The 14,067-nt window shown below is 47.9% G+C and overlaps 2 protein-coding genes across 2 annotated transcripts; both read left to right on the top strand.

Annotated features, from left to right (window-relative positions):
- The first annotated feature begins 4,856 nt into the window (after window positions 1-4,856).
- HOXB6 (homeobox B6) lies at window positions 4,857-7,188 on the top strand. Its single transcript, XM_034070123.1, has 2 exons — window positions 4,857-5,592; window positions 6,929-7,188. Exons 1-2 carry the CDS (start codon window positions 5,184-5,186, stop codon window positions 7,186-7,188), a joined length of 669 nt encoding a protein of 222 aa, XP_033926014.1. The 5' UTR covers window positions 4,857-5,183.
- Window positions 7,189-10,215: 3,027 nt separating this feature from the next.
- On the top strand, window positions 10,216-12,576 carry HOXB5 (homeobox B5). Its single transcript, XM_005141867.2, has 2 exons — window positions 10,216-10,819; window positions 11,757-12,576. Exons 1-2 carry the CDS (start codon window positions 10,270-10,272, stop codon window positions 12,002-12,004), a joined length of 798 nt encoding a protein of 265 aa, XP_005141924.1. The 5' UTR covers window positions 10,216-10,269; the 3' UTR covers window positions 12,005-12,576.
- Window positions 12,577-14,067: the final 1,491 nt, after the last annotated feature.

Raw genomic sequence — 14,067 nt, 5'->3', positions numbered from 1 at the left:
AACACGGGATGAACGAAAAATGCCTGTGCCCCCCCCCCCGGGGTGGAGGGATAGGGGGTGTCCGCGCTCCTCCGGCCGGGTCCCCTCCTGGCATCCCCCCCTGCTTATTTATTAAAGAAAATAAAAAACAGCTGTAGAGGGGAGCCCCCCCCCCCCCCCGCCACGCCGTCCCCCGGTGCTGCCGCCGGGGCTCGCCCATTCCCCGCCGTCTGCTGCCATCTACTGTCGGCGGCGGCGGCCGGCGGCTCCCGGGGGGCTCCCGCAGCCGGTGTCCCGGCGGGGGGGGGCCTTGCCCTGGCTGCATTCCCGTCACCCCGGGACCGCAGCCTCCGGTCCCACTCCTGGACGCACTTCTCCTCTATGGTGCCCTGTTCCACATCGAGCGCGGATTGTCTGTTCTGCCTAGGGCCCAGAGGCGCTGGGCATGATCCATAGGTCATGGCCGCACATGTATGTGCAGTCGCATGTGAGCCATGAGCATCCCAACAAGCGTGTTGATCCATGCAGTCCCCAGTCAGTGCTGACTAGCGTGTGAGGCCGTGTCACGCGTGTGCAAACACGTGTGTGGTCACACATGTAGGTTCCCTCCTGTGTCCACATGCACACTCGTGGGAAAGGCGGGTGGCCGAGCATGAAACACGACAGAGAGGCTGTTTTAAAATGGGGTTTGTAGCTAATCCTAAAAGGAGCAGTTATTATTTCTCGCTCCCAGTGGTCACCCCGAGGGGTCTGTCAGGAGCACGGCCTGGGGGTGGCTGCTGGGTCCAAGGAGTCACCCTTGGGCTCCCGTGGGGGCTGAAGGGACAATGCCTGCCTGTTATGTTTAAAGGTTTCTCGTTGTCTCCCTCCCTCCCGCTCGCTTTCTGCCTCTCGTTTTCTCCTCCTGCCACACAGTTTCCTGGCAACTGTTTCTGTCCAGACGAGAGACATTTTCTCCAAGAAAGTGAGATGCCAGGGACTATGGTAAAGAAGGGAGCAAAAAGGAAAGGGGAGTGGGGGGTGAGCGAAGTTTCTCTCTTCTGACCAGCAACAGCCACGATTAACATGTTCCATGCTGCAACTCCCAGCACCACCCCGCATTCACTTTCCACATTATATAATCCATCTCACTTTTTCCTCTGCTTTTCCCCGCTTTCCTAATATTCCACCTCCTCCTTCCACTTCCCAGAACTTGCTGTCGTGGAAATGCTTGGGTTGGATGTAGTTTGAGTATCCCAGTGCCCCTCTCGTCCTCTGCACTCCCAACCCCCCCCCCTTTTTTTTGTTGTTGTTAATAATTAGCTGCACTCTATAATGGAACAATGCAGATTATTATTGCTTCTTTTCAAAGATGCCATTAACCAGGTTATTATGCACTGCACGGGAAGTCAGGTAAATTAAACTTAAATTGCTGGAAATTAAGTTTCAGGCGGTTATGTGCGGGAAAAGCTGGTATTTTATATTTTTTTTACACCTTCAGGGTCATTGTTTTAACTGCTCCAGCCCTGGAGCTCTGCACGGCTCTGTCGGGGCTTTTTTCCGATGTGTTTTTGGGTGTACATGAGCATTAAAAGAGAGGTTTCTCTGCTGCCAATAGCTTTCTATGTCTGACTCCAGGAACAAGGGGGTTTTTCAAGTGTTTTCGTGGTGTTGGCTTGACTTTATGGCTGCAATAAGTCCCTCGGTAGGGAAACCCCCGCTGTGTTCTCACTTCAGAAGGATCGGGAATTCCAGCTCCACATGAAAAAAAGCGAGTTTCATTTTTTATTGGAACCAACTGCACTGAACTTTCTACCAAGTTCCTGGCGGGTTTAGCTTTCACACAAGCAACGCTCTGTTCTGTTTGCATTTTGAAATATTTGGGTGTTGTTTTAATCCCCTCATCTATCTGCCTGGCTCTGCCTGGTGGGATTGGCGTTCTCTGGCCAGAAAAGCAAAGCGACAAAAAGCGAGACCTTCCTGGGCAGAGAGCTGGGGTTGTACATACTGTAAATACTTCTCTTTATCTTTATTTATGCCCTGCCAGATGAGTGATGTCTGTCAGGAGGGGAAAGCCGGCTTCCCAGGGCAGTTAAGTGTGTTATACCACCTTCTGGTGCCTCTCACAACTTCCCCGCTTTATTGCTCCTTCTTAGCAAAAACCTTGTGTCGTTTTTTTGAGGCGATGAGGCCAGAGACTGAATAAAACCGTGCCCACCGGTGCCCCCCAAAGACGGGTCTAACTTCAGGGCTTCTGTACAACCTCCTTTCTGCAGCCGCTGCTGCTCCGCATCTGCCTGCCCCCCCTCCCACCCCCCACCCCCCTGCCTGAGCTGGGTCTGGAGGCGTCCAAAGAAAATAGATTTGCAGTATCGGGTTGAGGTTTACCTTCGGACTTGAGCGGCAACGACGGGAGAGCGTCTGCTCAACAGCTACACCAATACCGCAACGTTTAAACGTTTAAACTTCCTTTTTTATAAGCTATTGAATTGGGAATAGGAATCCACCTCTGCGCTGAGCACTCAATTCGCTGAGATTTAGTGCGGTTTAAGACCTCTACTCGTATTTAACATATATTAGAGGTGGCAAATCAATTAGACCGCGGGCCTGACCCTCAGGAACATTCAAACTATGACAGGCTTCGTGTTTGATTTCTGTTTTGTTTTGGGTGATTTGGTTGGGGGTTTTTTTACGTTGCGAACCAAGTTTTCTTCTTTCCTTTTCCTTCCCCAAATTGCCCTCTTTAGAGCCATCCTTCTAAGAGGCAGGACTTGTTCTTTTCTATCTATAGCGCGTCGAAGGTGTCAGCAAGAGGTAATTAGCAAGCGGCCAGCTTCAATTAGTGCATTTTAAAATGTCGACTGACAAACTACATAAAAAGCCCGTTTCAGCCACAAAGCCACTCGGATGAGCAGTAGTGGGATATGGGGATGTGAGAAGGTTTGGTTTTTTCCCCCCAAACCCCCTGTTTCCAGGGATATATTTGCAGAGCGATCCCGAGAAGTAAGAGAATATATGAGAGCAAACATTTTCAGCAGATGTACTCACGCACTGGATTATCAGCACATCCGATTGCTTAGCCCCAAATTTGCATGCAGAGCTGATGATGCCAGATCATCACTAGGTTTCAGAGCTACAAATATTGCATAACTCTCTAATCAAATGTTGGAGCTGCTCAGCTCCTGCACAGCAGTTAACTTCGGGCTCTCATCCCAGCCTTTTCCCCCTCTTCTCTAGTCATCGTTCCCTTTCAATCTCACTTTTTGTTTGTCTTGCATACCAATAAAGCAGATCTACGTAAGTTTGGGTCCATTCCATACACAAAGGGAAACTCTGAAAGAACAAATATAAGAGATATCAGTCAAAGGGGGTGGAGGATGGGAAACTATTTCCTTTGCATGTTATTTCCTTGAATTATAAGGATTACGTTTCAGTCGAAATGTTCATTGCAGCCGTGGCATGAAACAATCTTGGCTTTGCTGCTGTAAACATGATGTTTAAAATAAATCAGCTCGTAATAAGATATCACTTCGGTAGATACTTGGAGCTCCGTCAGTGAGAGCCGCATTGGCAGCTCTGCAGACACCATGTAATATATGTAATTCTAGATTTGGAGCGCACACATTCACACATTCAAGTACAGGGGAGTGTGTATTATAAGGCGGGTCATTTCACGGCATGTAAGACTCAAAGACAGATGGCTACAAATTCGGACAGGAAACGAATCCTTGATAAAAGGCGAATGATCGGGGCACAGTCCTGGCTTTAATTTAGATTGCGTTTGGTGATATTTTTTATTATTTTTTATCTTTTCTTGTGAGATGGCTCTGATTTTCCCATGTGAACAGAGGGAAGGCGGCGATCAGAGATCCAAGTCTACCTTGAGCAAACAGAGATCCAAAGGGGGGATGCACCAGGTAGAGCAAAGCACATCTCTGTAGAGGAAAACGGAGAGAGGCACAGCCCAGAGCAAAGAGCAGCTTTTAGGGTGACCGGGAATTGCTTGAGATTTTGTGAATTACCCCTTCCAGCTTTTTAACTTTGCAAAATAGAAAAGGCTGCTTTTTGCAATGGGAATGAGCTCAAAGGGGGGCTGCAAACCCGCGGGGTCCGTGCGCACCTCCGAGGCAGCAGCCCCACCGCACTGCCGGCTTTGCTCTCCTTAAAACCCCCATCTCGATCGGGAACGATCAATAAACTCAGCTTTGGACTGTAACCCAAGGCTGCCTCTTAGCCATAAAAGGTCGGGCATAGATTTGGTATTAACAAAAAAACGCAAGAGGGCACAATGCGGTGCCGGACTCCGGAGGGGATAGGGATTTAACGAGGGATAAAGGAAATACTTCGATTTTCCATTTATCTCCTGAATACGGAGCTTTTGCAGAAAAGGAAAGGTAAAAATGCAATATATGAAAAAGCGAAGGTCTGCTTCAAGCGAGAGCGGATTTCCTTGGACGGGGAGTGCTAATCTCTGGTAATTAGACATACAGGAACCGAAATAAGTTGTCAAACCCGATTTCTTCTCCTATAGCAAATCTAAGTTAATCAGCCCGGTGAGATCTCCTCGCAAAGTTCTCACACACGCACAAAAAAACTTTTTTTCCTCCCTTTTTTCCCCTTCTTCCTTCTTTTCTGTAACTGTAGCGAAGTACGGAGCCATGTCAGGACGATTTGCAAACACTTAGGGGTTAAAGTGTTCCGAATGCGAATAACTGACTTTTTTCCCCCCACTTGCAGCGAGTATTTGTGTACGTTCTATGTGTGTAAATACATGTAGGCGCACAGACCGCCATCCGTGCGACGGGCTCTCGCACACCCCCGCGCAGAGCTCCGGGGGAGCGGGGGGAGATGGGGGGGGGGACGGACACGTTTATTTATTTATGAAGCTCGGAGCGCGCCGGGAATGTTTCTTTCGGCAGATATTATATATTTGGTTAAGGGGGTGCATTTCTGTTGTTTAAAAGGGAGGGAAAAAGGGGTGGATGGTTTGTTCTTGGGGTCCCTGGTGCAATCTCAGCTCCTCATGGGTGCTATTTTGCAACCTCAGGCGCCTGCTATTGGTCAGCCCCTGATCAGATGGTTGTATTTCCTTGTGTCCCTCGCTGGCACCACGCCATCTCCCTTCAGCTAAAACCCAATCTCCGATATACTACTAATAGCTAAACCACTTGGACTATAAAACACAACAAATCATAAAGCCGGGAAAGGACGGCAGGCTTCTTCCAATGAGTTCTTATTTTGTCAACTCGACCTTCCCGGTGAGTCTGGCGGCGGGGCAGGAGCCCTTCCTGGGACAGATCCCGCTGTATCCCTCGGGCTACGCGGACCCTTTGAGGCACTACCCCACCACCTATGGAGCCGCGGGCGTCCAGGAGAAGGGCTACACCTCCTCCCCTTACTACCAGCAGAGCAACGGAGCCTACAGCCGCGGCTCCGCCTGTGACTACGGGGCTGGAGGGTTCTTCAGGGAGAAGGACCCCGCCTGTGCCCCCCCGGCGCTGGACGAGGCGCCCCTCGGCCCCGAGCCGCGCACGGCGGACTGCGCGCACGGCAAAGCCGCCTTCGGAGAGAGCGAGGAGCCAAAATGTTCCGCCCCGGTTTACCCTTGGATGCAGCGGATGAACTCTTGCAATAGTGAGTTTACTCTTTTACAGAAATAAATACATCAATCTCCTCCCCCCCTTTCTTATTTGTTACCGCCAGGGAGAGAGAGTGAGAGAGAGAGCGCGCGAGGGAAGCAGGAATAAGCTTCACTTTGGAGCCCAAACTTCCAGCGGGGAAGTTAGGCGGCACGAGACGCTCCAACTTGCTCCTGACACGCACCAAAACTTCCCACCGCTCAAGTATCTCCCCCCCAGAACTTCCCTCCATACACACTCAAAAAGTTTGCCCCCCACCCCCATTTAAACCCCAATACAGTATTTCTCCAACACCCCCCCCCCCTTTATGATTTCCCCCCACATTCCACTTTGCGTGTCACTCAGCTACAGCGATTTGTCTCTGTCTTTCCTCCACACGCACAGGGAGATATCTTTTCTAAATCAGATCTGGATGACTTTACATACACACACACACACGGACCCACACCCCCACGTAGCTCCTTTTCTCGCTGGCTGACCGATCTGGTCTTAAATCATATAAAAGTGTTTAAATATTTGAAAGGAGAGGGCTACATTTTTAATGAAACTCACACATAATGAAAAGTCTGCCTGGGGAGATTTTTTTCTTCCACCCCCTGGTGATATATGACTTCTTTAAGTGCTGTTTCCTCAATCAAGAAAAAAAAAGAACGGGGGTGGGGGAAATAATAGAGGTTCACCACCCTCCTTCCCATGTTTAGATGCATTTGTTGCCTTTTAAGTTCCAAATTGACGTCCATTAGCGCAGGGACATAAAGTGTTGTGTCCTCTTTAATGCAGAGTTTGGGCAGATCGATTCACTTCATTATTGCTTAAATGCTCCGATCTATTACAGTTGCCGGTAGGGTGGAAAACAGCGCGGGCGGGAGGGGGGGGAGAACACCTTGCGATTTTTCATCCCGGAATCAGATAGATCTTGCCCTGTCTCCCCAGCCGTGCCTGCAGCAGGGCCAGTTCAGCACGATCCCTGCCTACAGCTCGGCTGCGGATCCTCCGCGGGTGCGGCCCGGCCAGGGGAGCTCCCTTGTGCGCACGGAGGGGATCACAGGCCGATCGGGAGATTTTGAGCTTGGCCAAAGCCTTTGGAGGGCAGGGGAGCGGGCACACACCCCTCTGCATACTGCCGTTGTGAGGGGTTTAGAATCCCCTTCATTATCCGGTATCTCCACGGCCCCACTAAACCGCGGGGCTTTCCCCCACCCCCCTTTTTTTTTCCTTTAATTTATTTTATTTTCCCCTTCCCCTCCCCCCCTTCCCTCCCCTTCCCCTCCCCCTATTTTTTCCCTATTTGTTTCCTATTTGTTTCCTTTTTATTTTTGCGGGTGTCACAGGTTCTTCCTTCGGGCCCAGCGGCCGCCGAGGCCGTCAGACCTACACCCGCTACCAAACACTGGAGCTGGAGAAGGAATTTCATTTCAACCGCTACCTGACCCGGCGCCGGAGGATCGAGATCGCCCATTCCCTCTGCCTGACGGAGCGGCAGATCAAAATCTGGTTCCAGAACCGCAGGATGAAGTGGAAAAAAGAGAATAAATTGCTCAACTCCTCGCAACTGAGCGCGGAGGAGGAGGAGGAGAAAACGGCGGAGTGAAAGTATTATTTAAAACCCCACACACAACAAGAACACGTTAAAGAAGTAGAGAGGGAGTGAGTGAGTGTGTGAGAGCCGAGAGGATGGGGGGGGTGTGGGCTGGCTGCGAGGACAGGGAGAACCTGCACATTGGTGGGACAAGCCCTCTGAGCAGCGGCCACAGCTAGAAAGTTTGGGCCACCAATGCCATGGATTCTTGTTCCCAGTGTTCTGGCGTGTCCAAGAAAAAAACAGGAAAAAAAAAAACAGGAAAAAAAAATATCAGGCTTCTAGATGCGTTTTTAATGATTTTTCTTCCTTCCCAAGCCTCCCACTCACACTCCCCCCTCCCTCAAATAATAATAATAATAATACGAAAGTGAAGAGAACGAGAGGAGGAGGGAAAGAAAAGGAAAGAGAAAAGACAAAAAAAATAAGGACTCCTACCTGTGTTTCTACCCTTGGTGTCACTGTTAGTAACCTGCTAACTCTTGTATTTAATGGAAGTGCTGCAATATATGTCATTTGGGGTGTTTATTGTCTTAATTTTGTAAAAATGTTTCCTGCACGGTTGACATAGTTGGGTTTTTATTTCATTTTTTGCTCCTTTGGTAAATTAATCAAGCCCTGGGGTCTTCGGAATTAGTTTTATTATGAGTTTTTTTTGTTTTTTTTTTCTTTTATATATATATTATTTTTTTTAAAGGAAAATCTACTGAAAGAACGAGTACTACCTAAAAGGATGCAAAAGCAACAACAGCAACGGCAAAAAGTTCTATTTTATTAATTTTTGTACGTGTTGTGTTTGAAGTTTGTCTTAGGTATGACCATGGAATTCTCTAATAAAAACAAAGTCTTCGAGCTCACGCACACACCCTGTCATTATTACTATTATTATTGCTCTTCTTCTTATCTTTCCCTTTTCCATAGGGAACTTGCCATTCTTAAGGAGCAGAGAGCTGTAACGAAAGCCTTGCTGCTCTCTGCCTGACAATGTCTTCTAATCTGCAAGGACAAGCAACTCCAAGCACACGGAAGTTACAGTGGAGAGATAAATCTGGTTTTCCCTCTTTTTGTCTAATCGTAAATGGAAGCCCTTTCACCAATAGTATTTCCTCGCTGACATTCTGCTTTAGTATCGCTCTTTTTTATTGTTACAGTACAAAGAGTTATGACGAAACGCTCTCCATATACATAATAAATCAAGGAAACAGGCAAAAATATGCTCTCATTTATCTACCAAAGATACCTAACATTTGCCTAGCATCTTTCAAACATCTGGTCCCTTACTTCATATCCCCAAATCAAAGTGAGGTGTATTGCAAAAAAGTCCAGATTTCAAGGGAATTTGCCCTTCGAAACGAGTAGCTTCCCAGCTCCAGGAATACAGCCTGCATTTAGGGGGAAAAAAAAGGTGGAAAATAATCTAAACTATGTCTGAAGAGCTTTTTTAGAAGAGCAGATTTTAATTTGAACTGGAAAGCTTTTCCAGTGACTTCTCCTGTGCTGGGGGGGGTGGGCTGGGGACCGCTCCTGCTCTGGCCAAGGAGGAACCTCCTGCTGCAAACAGCAAACTTTTCTTGGGTTTAGGGGATTAAACGAAAGGAAGTGCTTGTTCTGCTGAGGGTTAGGACTGGAAACAAGCTACCAGCCCAGGCTGTTTCGGATACCGTTTTCTGCAGCTTCACGAGGGGAAAACGCAAGGAAAGAGGATACCTCCAGGCTCCCATTCCCTTTCCCACTCTCCACACGGAATACCTATGTATGAATGCATTCCCCCGTGCCACAAGCTGGTTTAATGTCACTCACTTTTAAAATCAATTCATGCAGAAGCTTCACAGCTGTAGGACATTTACTATTATTGCCACGCTTTTCATTGCCCGTAATTATTATAATTATATGTCACTTTCAATATGGCGCATAATTTCCAATGAGTTGCAGACAAGCATATGAAATTCCTAAACTGCCTTGGGAAGAAAAAGAAAGAAAGAAAGAAAGAAAAAGGAGAGAGAGAAAAGAGAAGAAGGGGAAAATAAAAAGGAAGGAATGCTTAACAAAGCACAGCTTTTCCACAACGTTTTACCCAATTTTACCAGTTTCAGAGTGCTTTTGCTCCCCAGTATTCCTTACAGGTTAACAAATGGAAAGGAAAAAGCACGTAGCACAATGCTGTGTTCAAAGAGGAAGCGGAAAGCTCAGGAACGAGAATATCCCAAAAGCGACGTTGTCAACACTTCCACCGGCTGGACGTTCCCTTCTTCTTTCTCCCCATTTATTTCTCCCCCTTTCCTCTTTTTTTCCCCCTCCAGAATTAAGGTGCGACCGCATCCCTGGTCCAAGCTCAGCGTGCAGCAACGCTCGACTTTTCTGACCGTAACCACGCGAAATAACCCCACGCAGCCGCCCACCCCCAGCACAGCTTCACCGTACCCCCTTTTCCCGTGCAGATATTAACGGAGGAGAAACCCCCCCGTGCTCAAGGCACCTCACCCCTGCCTCCGAACTTCCCAACGGTGTCACAAAGGAAGAAATTAAGAGTTTAATAAAGAAAAGGAGCCGGGCGAGAAGACCCACGGGGGGGAGCGCGGACACGGCAGCAGCGGAGAGACACACACACCCCCCGCTTTCATCTCAGCGTTGATTTTTAGGAAGCAAAATGAATATAGAAGAAGGGGGATGTGTAGCGGAGGGTGGATTTGGGGGTACTGGGGTGACCCCCCCTCCAGCCCCCCCGGGCGCGGCGCCCCACTCGGCCGGCAGGTGGCGCGCTCCGCCAAGGTGGGGGGTGAGCGCGACGGCGGCGCGCACGGGGATTCGGGGCGCCGCGCACCGACTCGGGCCTAAACGACTCCGCGATCGTCATTATTTGTAACCATAGAGCATGAATTACCTCTTGAGGTCATCAGTGAGAATTTACGACTGGTCAACAAAAGCACGTGATTCCCAAACGCACCCCCCCCTCCCCCCCCCCCCATATTTGGCCGCATACATAGCAAAAACGAAGTACAGTGCATCGCTATAATTCATTAATACATCATAAATCGTCAAGCACAGGGTTATAACGACCACGAGCCACAAATCAAGCCCTCCAAAATAACCCAAATGAGCTCTTACTTTGTAAACTCGTTCTCAGGGCGCTACCCAAATGGCCCCGACTATCAGTTACTAAATTATGGGACCAGCAGTTCCATGAACGGTTCTTACAGAGATTCAAGCACCATGCATTCCAGCTCTTATGGCTACAACTACAATGGGATGGACCTTAGCATCAACCGCTCAGCCTCCTCCAGCCACTTTGGGGCTGTGGGGGAGAGCTCCCGCGGTTTCCCTTCTCCAGCTCAGGAGAGCAGGTTTAGACAGGCGTCTAGCTGCTCCTTATCTTCTCCCGACTCCCTTCCCTGCTCCAACAGCGAGAGCCATGGAGGCAAACCCGCCCCGTCCCCCTCCGACCAAGCTCCTTCTGCCAGCACCACCAACACAAATTTCACAGAACTAGACGAGACCAGCGCGTCCTCGGGAGCCGACGAGGGCACTCCAATAAGCAGCAGCATCCCCCGAGCACAGGCAGAGCCCATCGCGACCTCCACCGCAGCAACAGAAGGGCAGGCACCTCAGATATTCCCTTGGATGAGGAAACTTCACATTAGCCATGGTACAGCTACTTCTTTTTCCGTCGTTGTCGTTGTTGTTGTTTGTTTTCTCACACCCTTCTCCTTTTCTCTCGTGTTTTAGTGTGTTTTTTAATTTCCTTTCCTCTTTTCCTCCTCCCCCCACCCCCCCACTCCCTTTTTTCTCTCCTTCCTTTTATTCCGTGGAGGCGCTTTGATCAGAAACGCAGCTATTTATTGCTTTTGTATTTCTTGCTCTGATCGCTGCTTTAAAGCTGCCTCTGGCGCCTCGAAGGGGTGTGGGGGGGGCGATTTTATTTTACTTTCGCTATTCTCTCCGCGAAATTTTCAGCTCGTAGCTCTATGTGGATGGTGGGAGAAGGTAATTTAAAAATTGAGGGAAGGGGGTGTTCCTTGGGGGTGTGGGGGGGGGAGAGGAAAGGAAAGAATTGACCATTAAAATGGCATTATATGCACAGATGGGTCTCTCAGTCCTTTCCTGCTCTTATTTTGCTGGGTGTATTCTCGACAATCTGCTCTTGACAAAACCAAAATAGCGAAGAGATACAGAAGAACAGAGAGACACCATCATTCCCCCCCCCCAACTACGCACACACACTCGGCCCGGTTTTCTCCTGAAGAAAAGAGCCTTAAACCTGAACCCCCTGCAAACAGACACAGAAACGGGCAGAGGGGGGGAAAAAGGGGAGATGCAAAATCTCGCTTCTCCAGTTAAATTATGAACACTGAGTTGGGAATGTGGGGCAGAGGGTGGGGGGGTTTACACGTGTCTGGGGGTGTGCGAGAAAAGGGAGGGGGGGTGTTGTTATTTGGGGAATAAGCAGCATTACAAGCTGCCCGAAGAAGGCGGGTATTTTACCTCGGTTTTACAATATATATATCTATCTATATAGCCTTAAGGATAACAAAAATCTTAGCAGAAAGCAAAACCCCAACCCCGCTGTTGTCCGTGTTATTCAGACATGACTGGACCAGACGGGAAGAGGGCGAGGACAGCGTACACTCGCTACCAGACCCTGGAGTTGGAAAAGGAATTCCACTTCAATAGATATCTCACCCGCAGGAGGAGAATAGAGATCGCTCACGCTCTCTGCCTCTCCGAGCGCCAGATCAAAATCTGGTTCCAGAACAGGAGGATGAAATGGAAGAAGGATAATAAACTGAAAAGCATGAGCTTAGCCTCGGCGGGCAGCGCCTTTCAGCCATAAAGTCTAGAGGAGGAATATATCGAGGGAAGAAGAGGAGGCGAGAAAGAAATCCGTAAATAAATAAATAAAGCGCAGATCTTAGTTTCCGAGTACTGTACAGTGAGGCACCTTCCTTTCGGCATGTTGTTGATATTCTAAACCAACGCGTATGGTACCGTTATCCCAGGACTGAGTCCATGTCGTGTTCTGTTTGTTATTAAATTTGGGGGTTTGAATCTTTTCTTTTTTTATATAATTAAATTTTATTTCCAGATGCTCCTCATGCTCTTGTTCTTCTAAATGTCTGTGTCCGTGCTCTCTTGATGCTTTCTGGAAAGCTAGCATGTTTTATGTGAGCCCTTTAAATGTTATAACTTATTTATAAATCGAGAACAGATACGGTTGTTTATTTGTTCGGTTTCTTTTCTTCATGCCCCCCCACCCCCCTTTCCTGAGTTTACTGCTTTTGGGTGAGTTGTTCTCTGCCTAAGCTAAAAAAGGGGGTTCCTGCACTACAGTGGCAGAAAAAAAAAATAAGCTAAAAAAAACCCAAACAAAAATGTTTAAAAAAAAGGAGAAAAAGAGGAAAAAAAAAAAAAAAGGAAAAGCTCTTGTATCTGTCTTAAAATTGTCCAGTCTGTGTTTTAGTTCAAACTTCAGGCCAGGATGTCGAGTCCCAGCCTAATTCCAAGACGTACTCTTAGACGTGGGTAAACTTCACTATTATAAAGAAAAAATTATGTATAAAATCGGACCAACAATAGAGTGCTCTAATGTCTGTAAATACTAGAAATATTTCTGATGTGACTAATAGACGGTTTGTAGTGGGCAGAGTGAATGCAATGTTATGTGTAAAAATGGCATCTGTCATGTCTAGCTGCCTGTTAGTACTTTGCCAATAAGCTTTTTGTATTTGTTTGTAGCTTTACTTGAAGTCAAATAAACGTTTCTCCTACTCACAAAGGCTCCCAGTTGCACTTTATACACAAGCTCTGAGATTCGCAGCCCATGCTGGAGCCGCGGAGATGCCTGGCGTGGGGCTGAGCCGCTGCGAGGAACTCTCAGCAGAGCCCCAGCCTCTCCTGGGCAGCTCTGGGGAGCTCAAAACCACCACATATTCACACCAAAAGCCCTCCAGGCACCGGCCGGACACAAACCGCAGCCCTTCACACCTCCCCGAACGCCGTCTCCCCATAACACCGCCGGCCCCCCCAACCCACGGTAGCAGACAAACTGGTTTCCAGTACTTCAAGTTGCAATCCCGCGGTATAAACGCAGATTTACGTGCATTTCAGGAGTTAGATCTACATACACACACGCACATTTGAAAAGCCAGAGGTATTTATGCCCATATACGCGTACACATAAACCTGCGCTCTATAGAATCACAGATATGTGTGTTTGGATAGATATATTTGAAATATATATAAATAAACATGGGTATATACAGCATACATTTCTGCGCTGAGCTATGCCCAACACTGCTATCTCTCGTCCTCGGTTTGTTGTGCTTAACTGCTTTTAACTCCTAGTCTCCGGCTTAACATGTAAATAACATCTCTGCAACTACTGACATTCACTACAACGAGTCATTTTGGCTGCAGATTATTTAACATCATCAAAGATGGCAAATGTTGCCATTTCGCTACCTAGGGAATCTCACAAGGCACGAGATACTCCGGTTTAAAGTCGCTCTATTTGGCAAAACGCCACTGACATCTCTACAATACAGCTTAGGCTTTTTGTTCGTAGCAAGTAAAGTTGGAGCTTAAAACTTACCAAACTTAATCTCCCACTGTTTAGGTACTTCTTAAGTGATTTTGAGAGGGATGTGAAGTGGACTGTCAGGTCCCAAACCATTTGCTCGCCTTCCCTTGATTTTTTTTCTTTCTTTTTTCTTTTTTTCTTTTTTTTTCCCTCACTAATAGCAAACTATACCAAAAGTGGGTATGACATTTAGATGTCAAATGGATAGGGTTTTATCTAGAAGTTAGATCGTAAAAATCGCCCAGACCTCAGACAGATACCCCTCACTGGCTCTCAAAAGTCACGTGAGGTCCATAAAGTTAGTTTTATGGTTTTGG

The sequence above is a fragment of the Melopsittacus undulatus genome, chromosome 17, assembly GCF_012275295.1.
Source record: "Melopsittacus undulatus isolate bMelUnd1 chromosome 17, bMelUnd1.mat.Z, whole genome shotgun sequence".
Classification (NCBI taxonomy): Eukaryota; Metazoa; Chordata; class Aves; order Psittaciformes; family Psittaculidae; genus Melopsittacus; species Melopsittacus undulatus.
The sequence above is the reverse complement of the archived record's forward strand: the minus strand, read 5'-3'. Positions and strand labels throughout refer to the sequence as shown.

What these genes read in the sequence shown, in the direction of transcription:
- HOXB6 (XM_034070123.1), top strand. Translation starts at nt 5,184, where the DNA reads ATGAGTTCTTATTTTGTCAACTCGACCTTCCCGGTGAGTCTGGCGGCG. An exon ending in GCGGATGAACTCTTGCAATA is followed by an intron (nt 5,593 to 6,928) that starts GTGAGTTTACTC and finishes CGGGTGTCACAG; the next exon opens with GTTCTTCCTTCGGGCCCAGC.
- HOXB5 (XM_005141867.2), top strand. Translation starts at nt 10,270, where the DNA reads ATGAGCTCTTACTTTGTAAACTCGTTCTCAGGGCGCTACCCAAATGGC. An exon ending in GAAACTTCACATTAGCCATG is followed by an intron (nt 10,820 to 11,756) that starts GTACAGCTACTT and finishes CGTGTTATTCAG; the next exon opens with ACATGACTGGACCAGACGGG.